At 45.1% G+C, this 13,828-nt stretch overlaps 1 protein-coding gene across 1 annotated transcript; it reads right to left on the bottom strand.

Moving 5' to 3' along the window:
- Positions 1-1,503: 1,503 nt before the first annotated feature.
- Positions 1,504-11,265, bottom strand: LOC106545929 (parvalbumin beta). The gene is made up of 5 exons (XM_087701770.1): positions 11,190-11,265; positions 10,182-10,249; positions 4,645-4,777; positions 3,226-3,335; positions 1,504-2,053 (listed from the first exon to the last, which is right to left on the bottom strand). The coding sequence occupies exons 2-5, from the start codon at positions 10,240-10,242 to the stop codon at positions 2,025-2,027; spliced, it is 333 nt and encodes a 110-aa protein (XP_087557896.1). The 5' UTR covers positions 10,243-10,249; positions 11,190-11,265; the 3' UTR covers positions 1,504-2,024.
- Between the last annotated feature and the right edge of the window lie 2,563 nt (positions 11,266-13,828).

Here is a 13,828-nt window from a genome sequence, read left to right as displayed (position 1 = left end):
TGTATTTTCTCTCTCTCTCTCTCTCTCTCTCTCTCTCTCTCCTTTTGTCTTTCTGCCCTTTTTTCTTTTTTTCTTTCATCTCTCTCTCACTCTTTTTCTTTCTTTCTTTCTTTCTTTCTCGTTCTCTCTCTTTCTGTGTCTGTGTGTGTGTGTGTATGTGTGTGTGCGCGCGCGCGTGTGTCAGTGGTGGGTTTCAAAAATTTTTGGAACCTACTCTGTGGGTGTGGCCTCCTTTGTGGGAGTGGCTTGCCGGCCATGTGTTTTCTTTCTTTCTTTCTTTCTTTCTTTCTTTCTTTCTTTCTTTCTTTCTTTCTTTCTTTCTTTCTTTCTTTCTTTCTCTCTCTCTCTCTCTCTCCTTCCTTTTGTCTCTCTGCCCCTTTTTCCTTGTTTTCTTTCATCTCTCACTCTTTTTCTTTCTTTTTTTATTTATTTATTTCTTCCTTTCTTTCTCTTTCTCTCTGTCTCTCTGTGTCAGTCTGTCTGTCTGTCTGTCTGTCTGTCTGTCTGTCTGTCTGTGTGTGTGTGTGTGTGTGTGTGTGTCAGTGGTGGGTTTCAAAAATTTTTGGAACCTCTTCTGTAGGTGTGGCCTCCATTCCGGTCCACTGGTGGAACCTCTTCTAACCGGTTCGGTAGATTTGACGAACCGGTTCTACCGAACTGGTGCGAACTGGTAGGACCCCACCTCTGCTGCTCCGGAGCCGCAGGTTGCTGACCCGCGCCCTAGGTTGTGTGGTTTTCCATTTTTTTTTTTTAAAAAGGAGAATGGAACCAAAGCAAAATAGATGTGGAAAGCTTCCACATTTATTTTGCTTTTTTTAAAAAAAATAGCATGATGTCATTACCATGCCTATGACTGGGACAATGTACCGTCTTTGGATTATTATTATTATTTGTCCTATCTGGATTTTGTACGTCATTTTGCGAGACCTCCAGAGGGTCAGGACTTAAAGTGAGACTTTGAATCGAGTATATTTTCTTGCCATCAATCAATCAGCCAGCCCCGTGCATGCTGATATGACCCCATGCTTTAGATCCAGATGTTCTGAGCTTCCGATTCCTTAATATGATTTACGATGGACCAGAGTTACTGATCTGGCACAGACCTCCAACCCACCCAGCAATGATACGTTTAAAACTCTGAATGAATTTTGAATCCAGCCTCTATCTCTCTTCTCTCTCTCTCCTCTCTCTCTCTCTCTCTCTCTCTCTCTCTCTCTCTCTCTCTCTGTCTCTCTCTGTCTCTCTGTCTCTGTCTCTCTCTCTGTCTCTCTCTGTCTCTGTCTCTCTCTCTGTCTCTCTGTCTCTCTCTCTCTGTCCCTCTCTCTCTCTCTCTGTCTCTCTCTCTCTCTCTCGTTACAGTAGTGACCAAGATTATGGAAACCTTTTGGGAAAAGGGTATTTTTGAGGTTTGATGGCTAATAACACCACCTTTATTTTTGGGAGTAGTACCATAAAAGTATATGTCAATGGAAAGATAATTTAATCACGAGTATAATGCAACAAAGTTTGTTCAATTATCATCTGTATTGTATGAAAAGCTATAAAGGATGAAGTCACTTTATATGGCTGAATGGACAATTCCATGGGTATGACTAGTAAGGGGGGGGGGGTTGTGAACCTGGTTAGTTAAGGCAAAGTTTAAACCTTCTCATTTTAACTGGTTTTTTCCCCAATATCATGTCATGGACTTGGCTGGGAAGGAAAGCGGTTACTTGGTTAACTCTTGGTGCCGTCTCTTAGAACTCTACCGACAAAAGGAAATCTCCAATTTCTTTTTCCGTTGGGCTCCTGCTTTGTCCTGCTTTTGATGTAGGGAGCCCTTTTAATTATGAATTTTACAACAATAGACAATAATAAAGGTCGAACAGGGCGTTGGGAGTTAACACAGTTCCCGAATAGTAAGAAACAATTTGCTGGCCACCGTCAATTCCGTTTCTCTGTATAAAATGTATAAATAAATAGTTGACTTGCAATACGAAAGGATGTTGTACAATACAATTGGCTTGGTCTTCCCGTGACTTGCTTTAACCCTCTGTAACCAGGGCTACAAACTCTGGAAAAGAAAAGAAAAAAAGGAAGATGGGAAAAGGAGGGGAAAGGCGAAGAGGAGAAAAGGAAAGGGAAGGAAGGGAAGGAAGGTGAAGAGGAGAAAGGGAAAGAGGAAAGGAAGGGAAGGGAAAGGAGGGGAAAGGAAGGGAAGGCAAAGAGGAAGTAAGGAAAGGAAGGGAAATGGAAATAAGGGAAGGAAGGGAAGGGAAGGAAGGGAAAGGAAAGGAAGGGAAGGGAGGTGAAGAGGAGAAAAGGAAAGAGGAAAGGAAAGGAAGGGAAGAGAAAGGAAGGGAAGGTGAAGAGGAAGTAAGGAAAGGAAGGGAAAGGAAAGGAAGGGAAGGGAAGGGAAGGGAAGGAAATATTATATTATTGTGAATCTTGTCTCCTCAAGTCCATCAATTATTTTGGGTAGCTGATGCTAAAGAAAACAGAGCTTCTATCCGTTTCAAGTCACTGAGTTGTTTTATTTAGGTTTAGGTTTATTAGCTTTATATGCCATCCTTCTCCCAAAGGACTCAGGGCGGCGTACAACATTAAAAGAAACACATAATACAAAAGTTTAAAAATAATTTAAATAGGATATCCCAAACCCAATTAAAATTGACAATGACATTTTTAAAAAAAAGTCGAATTAAAATTAACAATGATCAATAATTTCTTTTGTTTTGTTCAGGCCAGGCTGGCTTGCTGGAAAAGCCAACTTTTAAGGGCGCGTCGGAAGGACCGGAGGTCGGGGATTATACGAAGCTCCGGGGGCAGCTCATTCCAGAGGGAAGACGCTCCCACAGAGAAGGCTCTCCCCCTGGGGGTCGCTACCCGACACTGTCTGGCCGACGGCACCCTGAGGAGGCCAACTCTGTGGGATCCCACTGGACGATGGGAGGCTACCGGTGGCCGTAGGTGGTCATTTATATATGTATATCAATTTATTACCTAGCCTCAGGAATTAATTCCAGTTATTGTCTCCGTATCAGCAGGCGTAATGCTTACCTCACTCTCCATCCCTGGGGCCACCACCCTGTCCCCTCCACTATCTGTCTCTGAGTCCCGTATTCCCCAACCCCCCACCCTCCACTATAACTTTTAAATTTTAAATAGCCTCATTTGAATATTTTAATTATTTACGGCCCATCATTCTGGACATTGGAGAGCGGGGATCGGGGAAGTTTTCCTTACCGTCCACGCCAATTTTGCCATCTCCATCGGTGTCCCCTGCTTTCAGAAATTCTAGAGTCTCCTTATCAGTCAAAGCTCTTGCTTTCCCATCAAAATTCTGCAGGAAATTCCTAAATAGATATAATAGAATAATAATAATAATATAATAGATAAGAGCAATAGCACCATGACTTATATACTGCTTCCTAGTGTTTTACAGCCCTCTCCAAGCAGTTTAGAGAGTCAATAGCAATAGCAATAGCAGTTAGATTTATATACCGCTTCATAGGGCTTTCAGCCCTCTCTAAGCGGTTTACAGAGTCAGCAAATTGCCCCCAACAATCCGGGTCCTCATTTTACCCACCTCGGAAGGATGGAAGGCTGAGTCAACCCTGAGATTTGAACAGCCGAACTGCAGAACTGCAGTCAGCTGAAGTAGCCTGCAGTGCTGCATTTAACCACTGCACCACCTCGGCTCTTGCCCCTCAACAATCTGGGGGTTGTGGCCTGCCAGTGGCCAGCAGATTCGGACAGTGAGGAGGTTGGGGAGGAACATGGGCCAGTCCTTGAGTCTGGGGAAGGCTCTGATGAGGGTTATGTGTCGGAGGCAGAGAGGGGACCAGAGCCGTGTGTCAGTTATCAGCTACCTTCAGAGTCAGACATCAGTGGGGCAGAGGAACAGCTGGAGCCTGTTCCCAGTGTGCGCATGCGCAGAGTTGCCAGACGAAGGGAACAGCTAAGGAACAGGGGTCGATTTGGGAGTAAGGCCACAGGTGGACGATGAATGGCTCATCCCATAGGAAATAAAAGAGGAGCGAAAGGGGAGAGGAGTTTGCAGGAAACAATTAGTTCACTTAATTGGTTCGTGACTCTCCCAGACTCCTTGCCAAGTTTTGCAGAGATCGTCCTGGCAGCTCTCCAAGCCAGATAAAGTCTGTGACTGTAAATCCTCCCTTGAAAGACTTTGCTGGATGTGAATGAGCAGAATTCACAGCAAACTAACAAAAGGGGTTTGCTTCATGCTCTTGGGCAGCCTAGGTCAAAACACTGGGTCCTCATTTTACCGATCTCAGAAGGATGGAAAGCTGAGTCATTAATTAGATCTGGGCATTTTTATTTATTTTTTGTTAGAAAAGAGACATAAAAACTGGTGTCCGATACAAAAAAATTATATAAACCACAATTGTGTGACTGCAGGGTGCTGCAAAAAGCTATAAATGTGGGCTAGTTTGTGATCCCGTGACTGCAGGGGGGAATGCCACAACTTCAAAACTGGATTGTAAGTCTCTTTTGGGGTGTCCATCCTAATGGCCAACCCTCAGCGACGGGTCGTTAAGAGAGGATGGGGCTGTACAAAGGATTGATTATGCGTTTGCATTTGGAAATGGCCGCTTGGGACCTTAATCAGGGAACAAGGGATATTTCTTAAGATGAACTCACCTCAGTTCGTCCTCCTCAATGTAGCCACTCTTATCCTGGTCAAGGACTCCAAATACTTTTGCTAGCTGATCCCTCGATTTGGTGTGCAAGCCAGATTTGGAGAAAAATGTCTTGCAGCTGAAGGTATCAGCAGCTGAAGGAAAAGGAAACCGAAAAAAGGAAGAGACAAAGAAGACCAAATATCAGAAGATGAAGAGAGGACACAGAATAACAAGAGTTGGAAAGGACCTTGGAGGTCTTCTAGGTCAACCCAGGGGTGAAATTCAAATTTTTTTACTACCGGTTCTGTGGACGTGGCTTGGTAGGTGTGGCGTGGCATGGCGGGCATGGCTTGGTGGGCGTGGGAGGGGAAGGATACTGCAAAATCTCCATTCCCACACCGCTCTGGGGCCAGCCAGAAGTGGCATTTGCCGGTTCTCCGAACTACTCAAAATTTCCGCTACCGGTTCTCTGAACTACTCAAAATTTCTGCTACCGGTTCTCTGAACTACTCAAAATTTCCGCTACCGGTTCTCTGAACTACTCAAAATTTCCGCTACCGGTTCTCTGAACTACTCAAAATTTCCACTACTGGTTCTCCAAACTACTCAAAATTTCCACTACCAGTTCTCTGAACTATTCAAAGTTTCCACTAACGGTTCTCTGAACTACTCAAAATTTCCGCTAACAGTTTTCTGAACTACTCAAAATTTCCACTACTGGTTCTCCAAACTATTCAAAATTTCCACTACCGGTTCTCTGAACTACTCAAAGTTTCCACTAACGGTTCTCTGAACTACTCAAAATTTCCACTACCGGTTCTCTGAACTACTCAAAATTTCTGCTACCGGTTCTCCAGAACCTGTCAGAACCTGCTGGATTTCACCCATGGTTCAACCACCTTGCTCGAGCAGGAGATCCTAGATCATTCTGGACAAGCGGCTGTCCAGTCTCTTCTTTAAAAAGTCTCCAGTGATGGAGCAGCGACAGCTTCTGGAAGCCATCTGTTCCACTGGTTAATTGTCCTCACTGTTAGGAAATTCCTCCTTAGTTCTAGGTTGGTTCTCTCCTTGATTAGTTGCTTCTTGTCTTGTCTTTCGCTGGCTTGGGAAATAGGCTGCCTCAGAATAATAGAATAACAGAATAATAAATTTGGAAGGCACCTTGAACCTGTGACTTTGTAGGTGTGAAGGCTGGTCAAAAATCTGTGCCCTTGTAACTCCGAGCGATCGCTAAAACAAATGATTGTAAGTTGAGTAAATTCAGCATCACTTTTTGCTGTCCCAATCATGTCAGTTGGGGTGAAGTAGACACTTGAGGAACTGACCTTAATTGACTTTACTCTTGGAGACCAAAAAAGTTTAGGGACAGATTAAATATCAGACACCCAAAAAAAGCAGGGTAAATAGGAGCTGAGTTGATCTCTAGTATCTGGCCTGAACCTCTTGGAGCCTCCTTGGTTGCGTGGCCAGCTCTGACTCAAATTCAGCTACACTATGTTCTGGCATCAATCCTTGGGGTGCAGGTGAGTTTCAAGCAGCTGGAATGTCCTCCTTCAGATCGAAAATTCCTCATTTTTCCAAACCCAGATGACAAGTTTAATGAATTATGTTAAGTGGACAATATTTCCTGCAGAATTCTGGAGGGATTTAGAATTTGTCTGGGTCTGCTCTATCTTTTTCTAATGGAAATTGGGACATAAACATCTTCTGTCATATTCCCAAATAAGGGTGGCATTGTATTTTGTTTCCTTCGTTCCTTCGTTCCTTCATTCCTTCGTTCCTTCGTTCCTTCTGCCCTCCCTCCCTCTTTCCTCTTCCTTTCCCTTTCTTCTTTTCTTCTTCCCTCCCTCCCTTTCCTTCCTTTCCTCTCTCCTTCCCTCCCTCCCTTGCTCCTTCCTTCCCTCCCTCTTTCCTCTTCCTTCTTTCTTTTTCTTTGTTTCTTCCTCCCTCCCTTTCCTTCCTTCCCTCTCTCCTTCCTCTTCCTTTCCCCCTTGCTCCTTCCTTCCCTCCCTCTTTCCTCTTCCTTTCTCTTCCTTCTTTTCTTCTTCCCTCCCTCCCTTTCCTTCCTTTCCTCTCTCCTTCCCTCCCTCCCTTGCTCCTTCCTTCCCTCCCTCCCTCCCTCTTTCCTCTTCCTTCTTTCTTTTTCTTTGTTTCTTCCTCCCTCCCTTTCCTTCCTTCCCTCTCTCCTTCCTCTTCCTTTCCCCCTTGCTCCTTCCTTCCATCCCTCTTTCCTCTTCCTTTCTCTTCCTTCTTTTCTTCTTCCCTCCCTCCCTTTCCTTCCTTTCCTCTCTCCTTCCCTCCCTCCCTTGCTCCTTCCTTCCCTCCCTCCCTCTTTCCTCTTCCTTCTTTCCTTTTCTTTGTTTCTTCCTCCCTCCCTCCCTTTCCTTCCTTCCCTCTCTCCTTCCTCTTCCTTTCCCCTTGCTCCTTCCTTCCCTCCCTCTTTCCTCTTCCTTTCCCTTTCTTCTTTTCTTCTTCCCTCCCTCCCTTTCCTTCCTTTCCTCTCTCCTTCCCTCCCTCCCTTGCTCCTTTCTTCCCTCCCTCCCTCTTTCCTCTTCCTTCTTTCTTTTTCTTTCTTCCTCCCTCCCTTTCCTTCCTTCCCTCTCTCCTTCCCTCCTTCCCCCTTGCTCCTTCCTTCCCTCCTTCTTTCCTCTTCCTTTCTTCCTTCCTTCCCTTCCTTCCTTCCTTCCTTCCTTCCTTCCTTCCTTCCTTCCTTCCTTCCTTCCTTCCTTCCTTCCTGCAACTGGGAAGTATGGAATTTAACATCCACTATACCGGAAAGGCATTAGCTTAGGAGATCCTTAGAGATGCCCTGTGACTCTCCAGAGGGCCGTCTCTGCTCCAGGATACCTATCACTCATCCCTGGAGGGCTTCCTTCAGATGTTTTGATCTCTTGAAGCTACTCCAGGAAGCGTAAAGCTTAGAGCAGTCATGCTCTCCAGAACTGAAAGATGGACCAGCCTGCCATCCCCCTGACGGCATCTTTGTACTATCCCTCACTACTTGGGTGAAGAATGTGTCAAACCCAAGAGCCTTCCAGCCTTTGAGTTCTCCAGCTTTAGGTGGCACGCCAAGAACACGATTCCTTAAGAAGCTGTTGAGTTAAAAGCTTCAATCAAACTGCAGTCAACGTGGCATTCTTACACGATCCGCTATAACTTCCTTGCGGCAATCGGTTCTAATGAAACCTCCCGAGCTTCCATTTTTCATACAGGAAAAATGTTGTCTCTCTTCTTGTCCGGATTATACGCGGGCTTTGCGTGGCCATATTTAAAGAGGAGGAAGGAATGCCTGGGGTCACGTTTCAATACTAGGCGGGGTTCATCAGTGGGCGGATGGGTGTCTAAACCCCCTAGAAAAGTCCTTCATCCCCTGTGCCAAATCAGAACATCATTTTAGGCGTCCAGGTTCTGGGATTTTAAAGGGACTTTGTGAAAGTTCTGGTTGATCCGTATTTTTAAAGGAATTTTGCGCTATACCTCCCCTCTTCCTTCCTTCCCTCCTTCCCTCTTTCTTCCCTCCCTCCTTTCTTCCTTTCTTCCTCCCTTTCCTTCCTTCCCTCTCTCCTTCCCTCCCTCCTTCCCTTACTCCTTCCTTCCTTCCCTCCCTCCTCCATCTTCCTCCCTCCTTTCTTTCTTTCTTCCTCCCTCCCTTTCCTTCCTTCCTTCCCTACCTCCTTCCCTCCCTCCATCCTCCCTCCCTCTTTCTTCTTTCCTTTCTTCCTCTCTCCCTCCGTCCCTTTCACCTTCCTTTCTTCCTTTCTTCCTCCCTCCCTTTCCTTCCTTCCTTCCTTCCATTTCTCTTCCCTCCCTCCTTCCCTTACTCCTTCCCTCCCTCCATCCTCCCTTCCTCTTTCTTCTTTCCTTTCTTCCTCTCTCCCTCTGTCCCTTACACCTTCCTTTCCTCCTTTCTTCCTCCCTCCCTTTCCTGCCTTCCTTCCTTCCATTTCTCTTCCCTCCCTCCTTTACTCCTTCCCACCCTCCATCCTCCCTCCCTCTTTCTTCTTTTCTTTTTTCCTCTCTCCCTCCGTCCCTTACACCTTTCTTTCTTCCTTTCTTCCTCCCTCCCTTTCCTTCCTTCCTTCCATTTCTCTTCCCTCCCTCCTTCCCTTACTCCTTCCTTCCCTCCCTCCCTCTTTCTTCCCTCCCTCCTCCATCTTCTTCCCTCCTTTCTTCCTTTCTTCCTCCCTCCCTTTCCTTCCTTCCCTCTCTCCTTCCCTCCCTCCATCCTCCCTCCCTCTTTCTTCTTTCCTTTCTTCCTCTCTCCCTCTGTCCCTTACATCTTCCTTCCATTCTTCCTCCCTCCCTCCCTTACTTCTTCCTTCTTTTCTTCATCCCTCCCTCCCTTTCCTTCCTTCCTTCCCTCTCTCCTTCCCTCCCTCCCTTCCTCCCTTCCTCCCTTCCTTTTAAAGGGACTTTGTGAAGCTTCTGGTTGATCTATATTTTTAAAGGAATTTGTGTTATACCTGTTTCTTGGAGAGTTCAACCACACTGTTTCTGTATTCTTTGGGTGCTAATTTGCAATTTGGACAATTTTTAAAAGTCAGAAGTTTGTTTCCCCCTCCCCCAAGCTTCATTATAAGGGGATTTTTAAGAAGAGGATTTTGGTTATCTTTTTGCTGATGCAACAGGATTTATCTGAACAGTCCAGTCCAAAATTGATGAAATGCTCCAGATGTTTTGGCTGGCAATTCCCCCTGCCCCATCATCAGCCCTGCTGGCTACGGATGATGGGCACTGTAGTCCAGCTAAGAGCAGATGGTGGGGAAATGCTGAAATGTAATCATCCTAAATATTACAGTCAAGAGATTTAAGGATAGAAAAAACAGGATTTCGATCCAAGATCAGGAAATAACTCAAAAATGCTTTACAACGACTAATTTTTAGTGGCATAATCTGCATTTTCTTTAGCAACTTGTTAACGTTAAAAAGAGGTGCACCTGGTTTAATACATTAATACTGTTTTCCCTATAAAAACATTAACACTATAAAACATATAAAACATTCAGAACCTCCAGCAAAAATATTAGTAAAGGTAAAGGTTCCCCTCGGACATATGTTCCCGACTCTAGGGGGCGGTGCTCATCTCAGTTTCAAAGCTGAAGAGCCAGCGCTGTCCGAAGATGTCTCCGTGGTCATGTGGCCGGCTTGGCTAAACGCCGAAGGCGCATGGAACGCTGTTACCTTCCCACCAAAGGTGGTTCCTATTTTTCTACTTGCATTTTTTACGTGCTTTCGAACTGCTAGGCTGACAGAAGCTGGGACAAGTCACGGGAGCTCACTCCGTTATGCGGCGGTAGGGATTCGAACTGCCGATCTTTCTGATCGACAAACTCCGTGTCTTAGCCACTGAGCCACTGCGTCCCCGTTGCAAAAATATCAGATAGTCGTTTTTCTAAAACCACCCAAAACAATTTGGGAATTTTGGAGTGGTGATGATGGGGTTGTTTATGGGCTCTCCTCTTCAACATTTGAATCCACAACTTTTTTCCCCCAATACACCAGATTATTATTATTTTTTAAAAACCCTGTATATAGGTATATGTCTATATAAATTACCTTTGCAGCTTTGCAATCCAGCTGCAATATCAGCATCAGTCAGTATTCCAGCGAATGCCATCTCAGAGCTGGCAGGGAGGAAGTACAAAAAAGAAGAAGCTGAAATCAAATTGCACACTAGTAACATTTTCAGGACGAGACCCGCAAAGATGCTGGATTCTTTGGAAGGAAGAATACTCGCAGAATTAAAAAAAAAAAGAGAATTTGCAGCCTCCCGAAGCATTTCTAAAGTTAGAGGATAGATTACAATTTTTTTAAAAACCAGCCAAAAATTAGAAAAGAGAATGTGAAATCTCACTATCTCTTCATCTCTATTCCTTTCTCTCTCCCTTTCTCTCTCTGTTTACCACCCCTCTCTCTCTCTTTAATTCTATTTCTCTGTCTCTCTGTTTCACTTTAGCTCGCTCTCCTTCCTTCCTCCCTTCTTTCCTTCTTTTTCTTTCTCTCAATCTTTTTCTTTTTTTGCTACCTTTGCTCTTTCTTTCCCTTTGTCTGTCTTTCTCTTTCTCTGTCTTTCTCTCTTCCTTTCTCTTTCTCTCTCATTTTATCTCTCTATTTCTATTTATCTTTACTTAGCTCTATTTCTTTCTTTTTCTTGCTCTCTCTCTTAATTTCTCTTTCTCTCCTTCTCTCTTTAGTTCTCTTTCTCTCTTTAGTTTTCTCTTTAGTTCTCTTTCTCTTACCCCCCTCTCTCTTTCTCTTTATTTCTCTAGTCCTCTCTCTCTCCCTCTCTCTCTCTCTCCCTCTTTCTCTCTCTTGGTCCGAGATGGTCAGATAGTTTCCACGTCAGGTTGCAATTTCAGGATTTTTGGTCTCAGCTGAAAAACCACAAGAAAACACAAAACTCTTCGCTTCGTGTCTTTGAAACTCCCACTTCCTCCCATGCAGTTCTGCTTCTTAAGATCCTAAGGCTTGCACCGGACTGGAAGAACAACAGTAAAAAAAGAAAAAGAAGAAAAAATATCATCACCATCATATGGAAATGGTTCTTGGCTAGGTTCAACTCACCTTGAGGTTGCTTTTCAAAGCAGGGAGAAGAGGCAAGACAATGATCTAAGGAGATCTCTTCTCTTGCAGTCTTTGCTGGAGTTCAGCTCCCGTCTTATATAGGCCTGAGTTAAGACCCCCACAGCCTTTTAGAGAAACCCACAGATTACGTCACTGCTCAAATGACCGAGCAGAGGAGACAGTGTATCTGAGAAGACCTGCTAGCTAATCAAATTGATATTTATATCTCGCAGGAATGTCCATTCGGCCTTAGACAATCTAAGGAGTTTTCGAAGTTGCAACGATTCCCTCCGAATTGCTGGTTCTCAGCAAAAATAGAGGTGGCGTTTTGGTGTTTATTTTTTCCAAAGCTGTGGTTGGGATTTTATAAATAAGGCCAGCAAATCAACCCGTAAACATTTCCGGGGATGAAAAGAAATATCTTTCTTTTTCTATCGAAATTCGGTGCACAATGCGATACTGGTTTGTAGAAGCAGTCCTCAACTTACAACAGTGCGTTGTCCAAAGTTGCAACAGCACTGGGAAAAAAAATGGCTTGCAAATGTTTTTCACACACAAAAACCGTTGCAACATCTCCAGGGTTAACGGGATCAGATGTCGGATGCTTGGCAACGGATTCATATTTATTATGACGGTGGCACGTGTCTAATGGGGTGCTGGTCACGTGATCGGATTCTGGCGAGGAAAGGCAGATTCACTTAGCGTCTGCGTTACCGACTTACCAAGGGCCCAGGTTCACTTAGCAACTGCAGCAGACAAGGTCGTAAAATGGGGCAAAACCCACTTACAAAACGTTTTGGTTAGCCTCAGAAATTTTAGGCTCATTTGTGGTGGTCATAAGTCGAGGACTACCTGTATTTGACAGTTTAATTATTCAGATTTGAGTCACCCTGCCAACAAAAGTGCGTCTAGTCAAGGCTACGGTTTTCCCAGTTGCAATGGACGGCTGTGAAGTTTGGACCCTAAGGAAGGTTGAGCGCCAAAGAATGGAGGCCTTTGAACTCTGGTGCTGGAGAAGACTCCTGCATTGAGTCCCTTGGACTGCAAGGCCATCCAACTGGTCAGTCCTAGAGGAGATCAACCCTGACTGCTCTTTAGAAGGCCAGATCCTGAAGAGGAAACTCAAAGACTTTGGCCACCTAATGAGAAGGAAGAAGGACTCCCTGGAGAAGAGCCTCATGCTGGGAATGATGGAGGGCAAAAGAAGAAGGGGACGGCAGAAAAGGAGGTGGCTGGATGGAGTCACCAAAGCAGCCGGCGTGAGCTTAAATGGACTCTGGGAGATGGTAGAGGACAGGAAGGCCTGGAGGAACGTTGTCCATGGGATCGTGATGGGTCAGACACAACTTTGCAACTAACAACAACAACAACAACATTTGAGTTTAATTTATATGTTTAGCTAGCGTTCCATGAAATGGGCCGCCAAGTGCCTTTTCCAGGGATCGTGGATCACACTGGGAAGTGTGTGTAACCCACTGGAACCGATAATGAAACGAAAAGAAATATCGAAGAGTCAAACGGAGAACCAAAAATTGCAGACTTAAATCTCTTTCCTTCGTAAGCAATGATTAGCCTCCCGTTCTCCAGTTGTTGTGAATGATGTTGCTCTGGATGATGAAGAATGTAATCTGTGGCGGTATAAACAGAGGTATTGAATCAAAATCATGTGAGGTACGAGTACCGCTACATAAAACCTTAGTAAGGCCACACCTGAAATCCTGCATCCAGTTTTGGTCACCGCATTACATAAAGGTGTCAAGAAAAGTGCAAAGAAGAGCAAATCGATGGTTCCACCCACAAAACCGCGGTGGACTAAAGCGCGCTCGACGAAAGCGCGTACCTGACGTCATCACAGCGCGACGAAAACATCAAGCTGTGAGCGGTAAAATTAAAATTAACGCGAAAATCTTACCCTAATCCCCCCAAACCTAACCCTAAACCTAACCCTAAACCTAACCCTAAACCTAACGCTAACCCTTAACCTAACCCTAAACCTAAACCTAACCCTAACCCTTAACCTAACCCTAACCCTAAACCTAAACCTAACCCTTACCTTTACGTGAATCGGCTTGCTTTAAAAGCGCTTTTCAAAGCGCCCTTTTTTCTCCGCGGTCGTATTTGTCGCGCTGCTGATGACGTCAGGTACGCGCTTTAATCGGGCGCGCTTTAGTGGACCGCGGTTTTGTCGTGCCACGCAAATCGATCCCTGTTCCTTAGCTGTTCCCTTCGTCTGGCAAATCTGCGCATGGGCACACTGGGAACAGGCTCCAGCTGTTCCTCTGCCTCACTGATGTCTGACTCTGAAGGCAGCTGATTAAAGGCCTGGAGACTAAAACGTACGAAGAACGGTTGCAGGATTTGGGAATCCTGCCAGTCCAGAGAAAGGAAGGACTAGAAGTGACACGATAGCAGTATTCCAGTATTTGAGGGGCTGCCACAAAGAAGAGGGGGGTCAATTTATTTTCCAAAGTACTTGAAGGCAGGACGAGAAGCAACGGATGGAAACTAACCAAGGAGAGAAGCAGCCTGGAATTAAGGAGAAACGTCCTAAGAGTGAAGACAATTAACCCGTGGAATGGCTTGCCTCCAGAAATTGTAGACATCATCGCTGAAGGTTTTTAAGCAAAGACTGGACAGCC

The sequence above is a fragment of the Thamnophis sirtalis genome, unplaced genomic scaffold, assembly GCF_051295495.1.
Source record: "Thamnophis sirtalis isolate CommonGarterSnake01/CBP01778 unplaced genomic scaffold, rThaSir2_p1.2 scaffold_14, whole genome shotgun sequence".
NCBI lineage: Eukaryota > Metazoa > Chordata > Lepidosauria > Squamata > Natricidae > Thamnophis > Thamnophis sirtalis.
Note: the sequence above shows the minus strand (reverse complement) of the source record. Positions and strands in the feature narration are given on the sequence as shown.

Coding starts and splice junctions, on each gene's coding strand:
- LOC106545929 (XM_087701770.1), bottom strand. CDS start 10,242: ATGGCATTCGCTGGAATACTGACTGATGCTGATATTGCAGCTGGATTG. Junction 3,336..4,644: donor ATTGAGGAGGACGAACTGAG/GTGAGTTCATCT, acceptor ATATCTATTTAG/GAATTTCCTGCAGAATTTTG. Junction 2,054..3,225: donor TGGCAAAATTGGCGTGGACG/GTAAGGAAAACT, acceptor TTTCTTTTCCAG/AGTTTGTAGCCCTGGTTACA.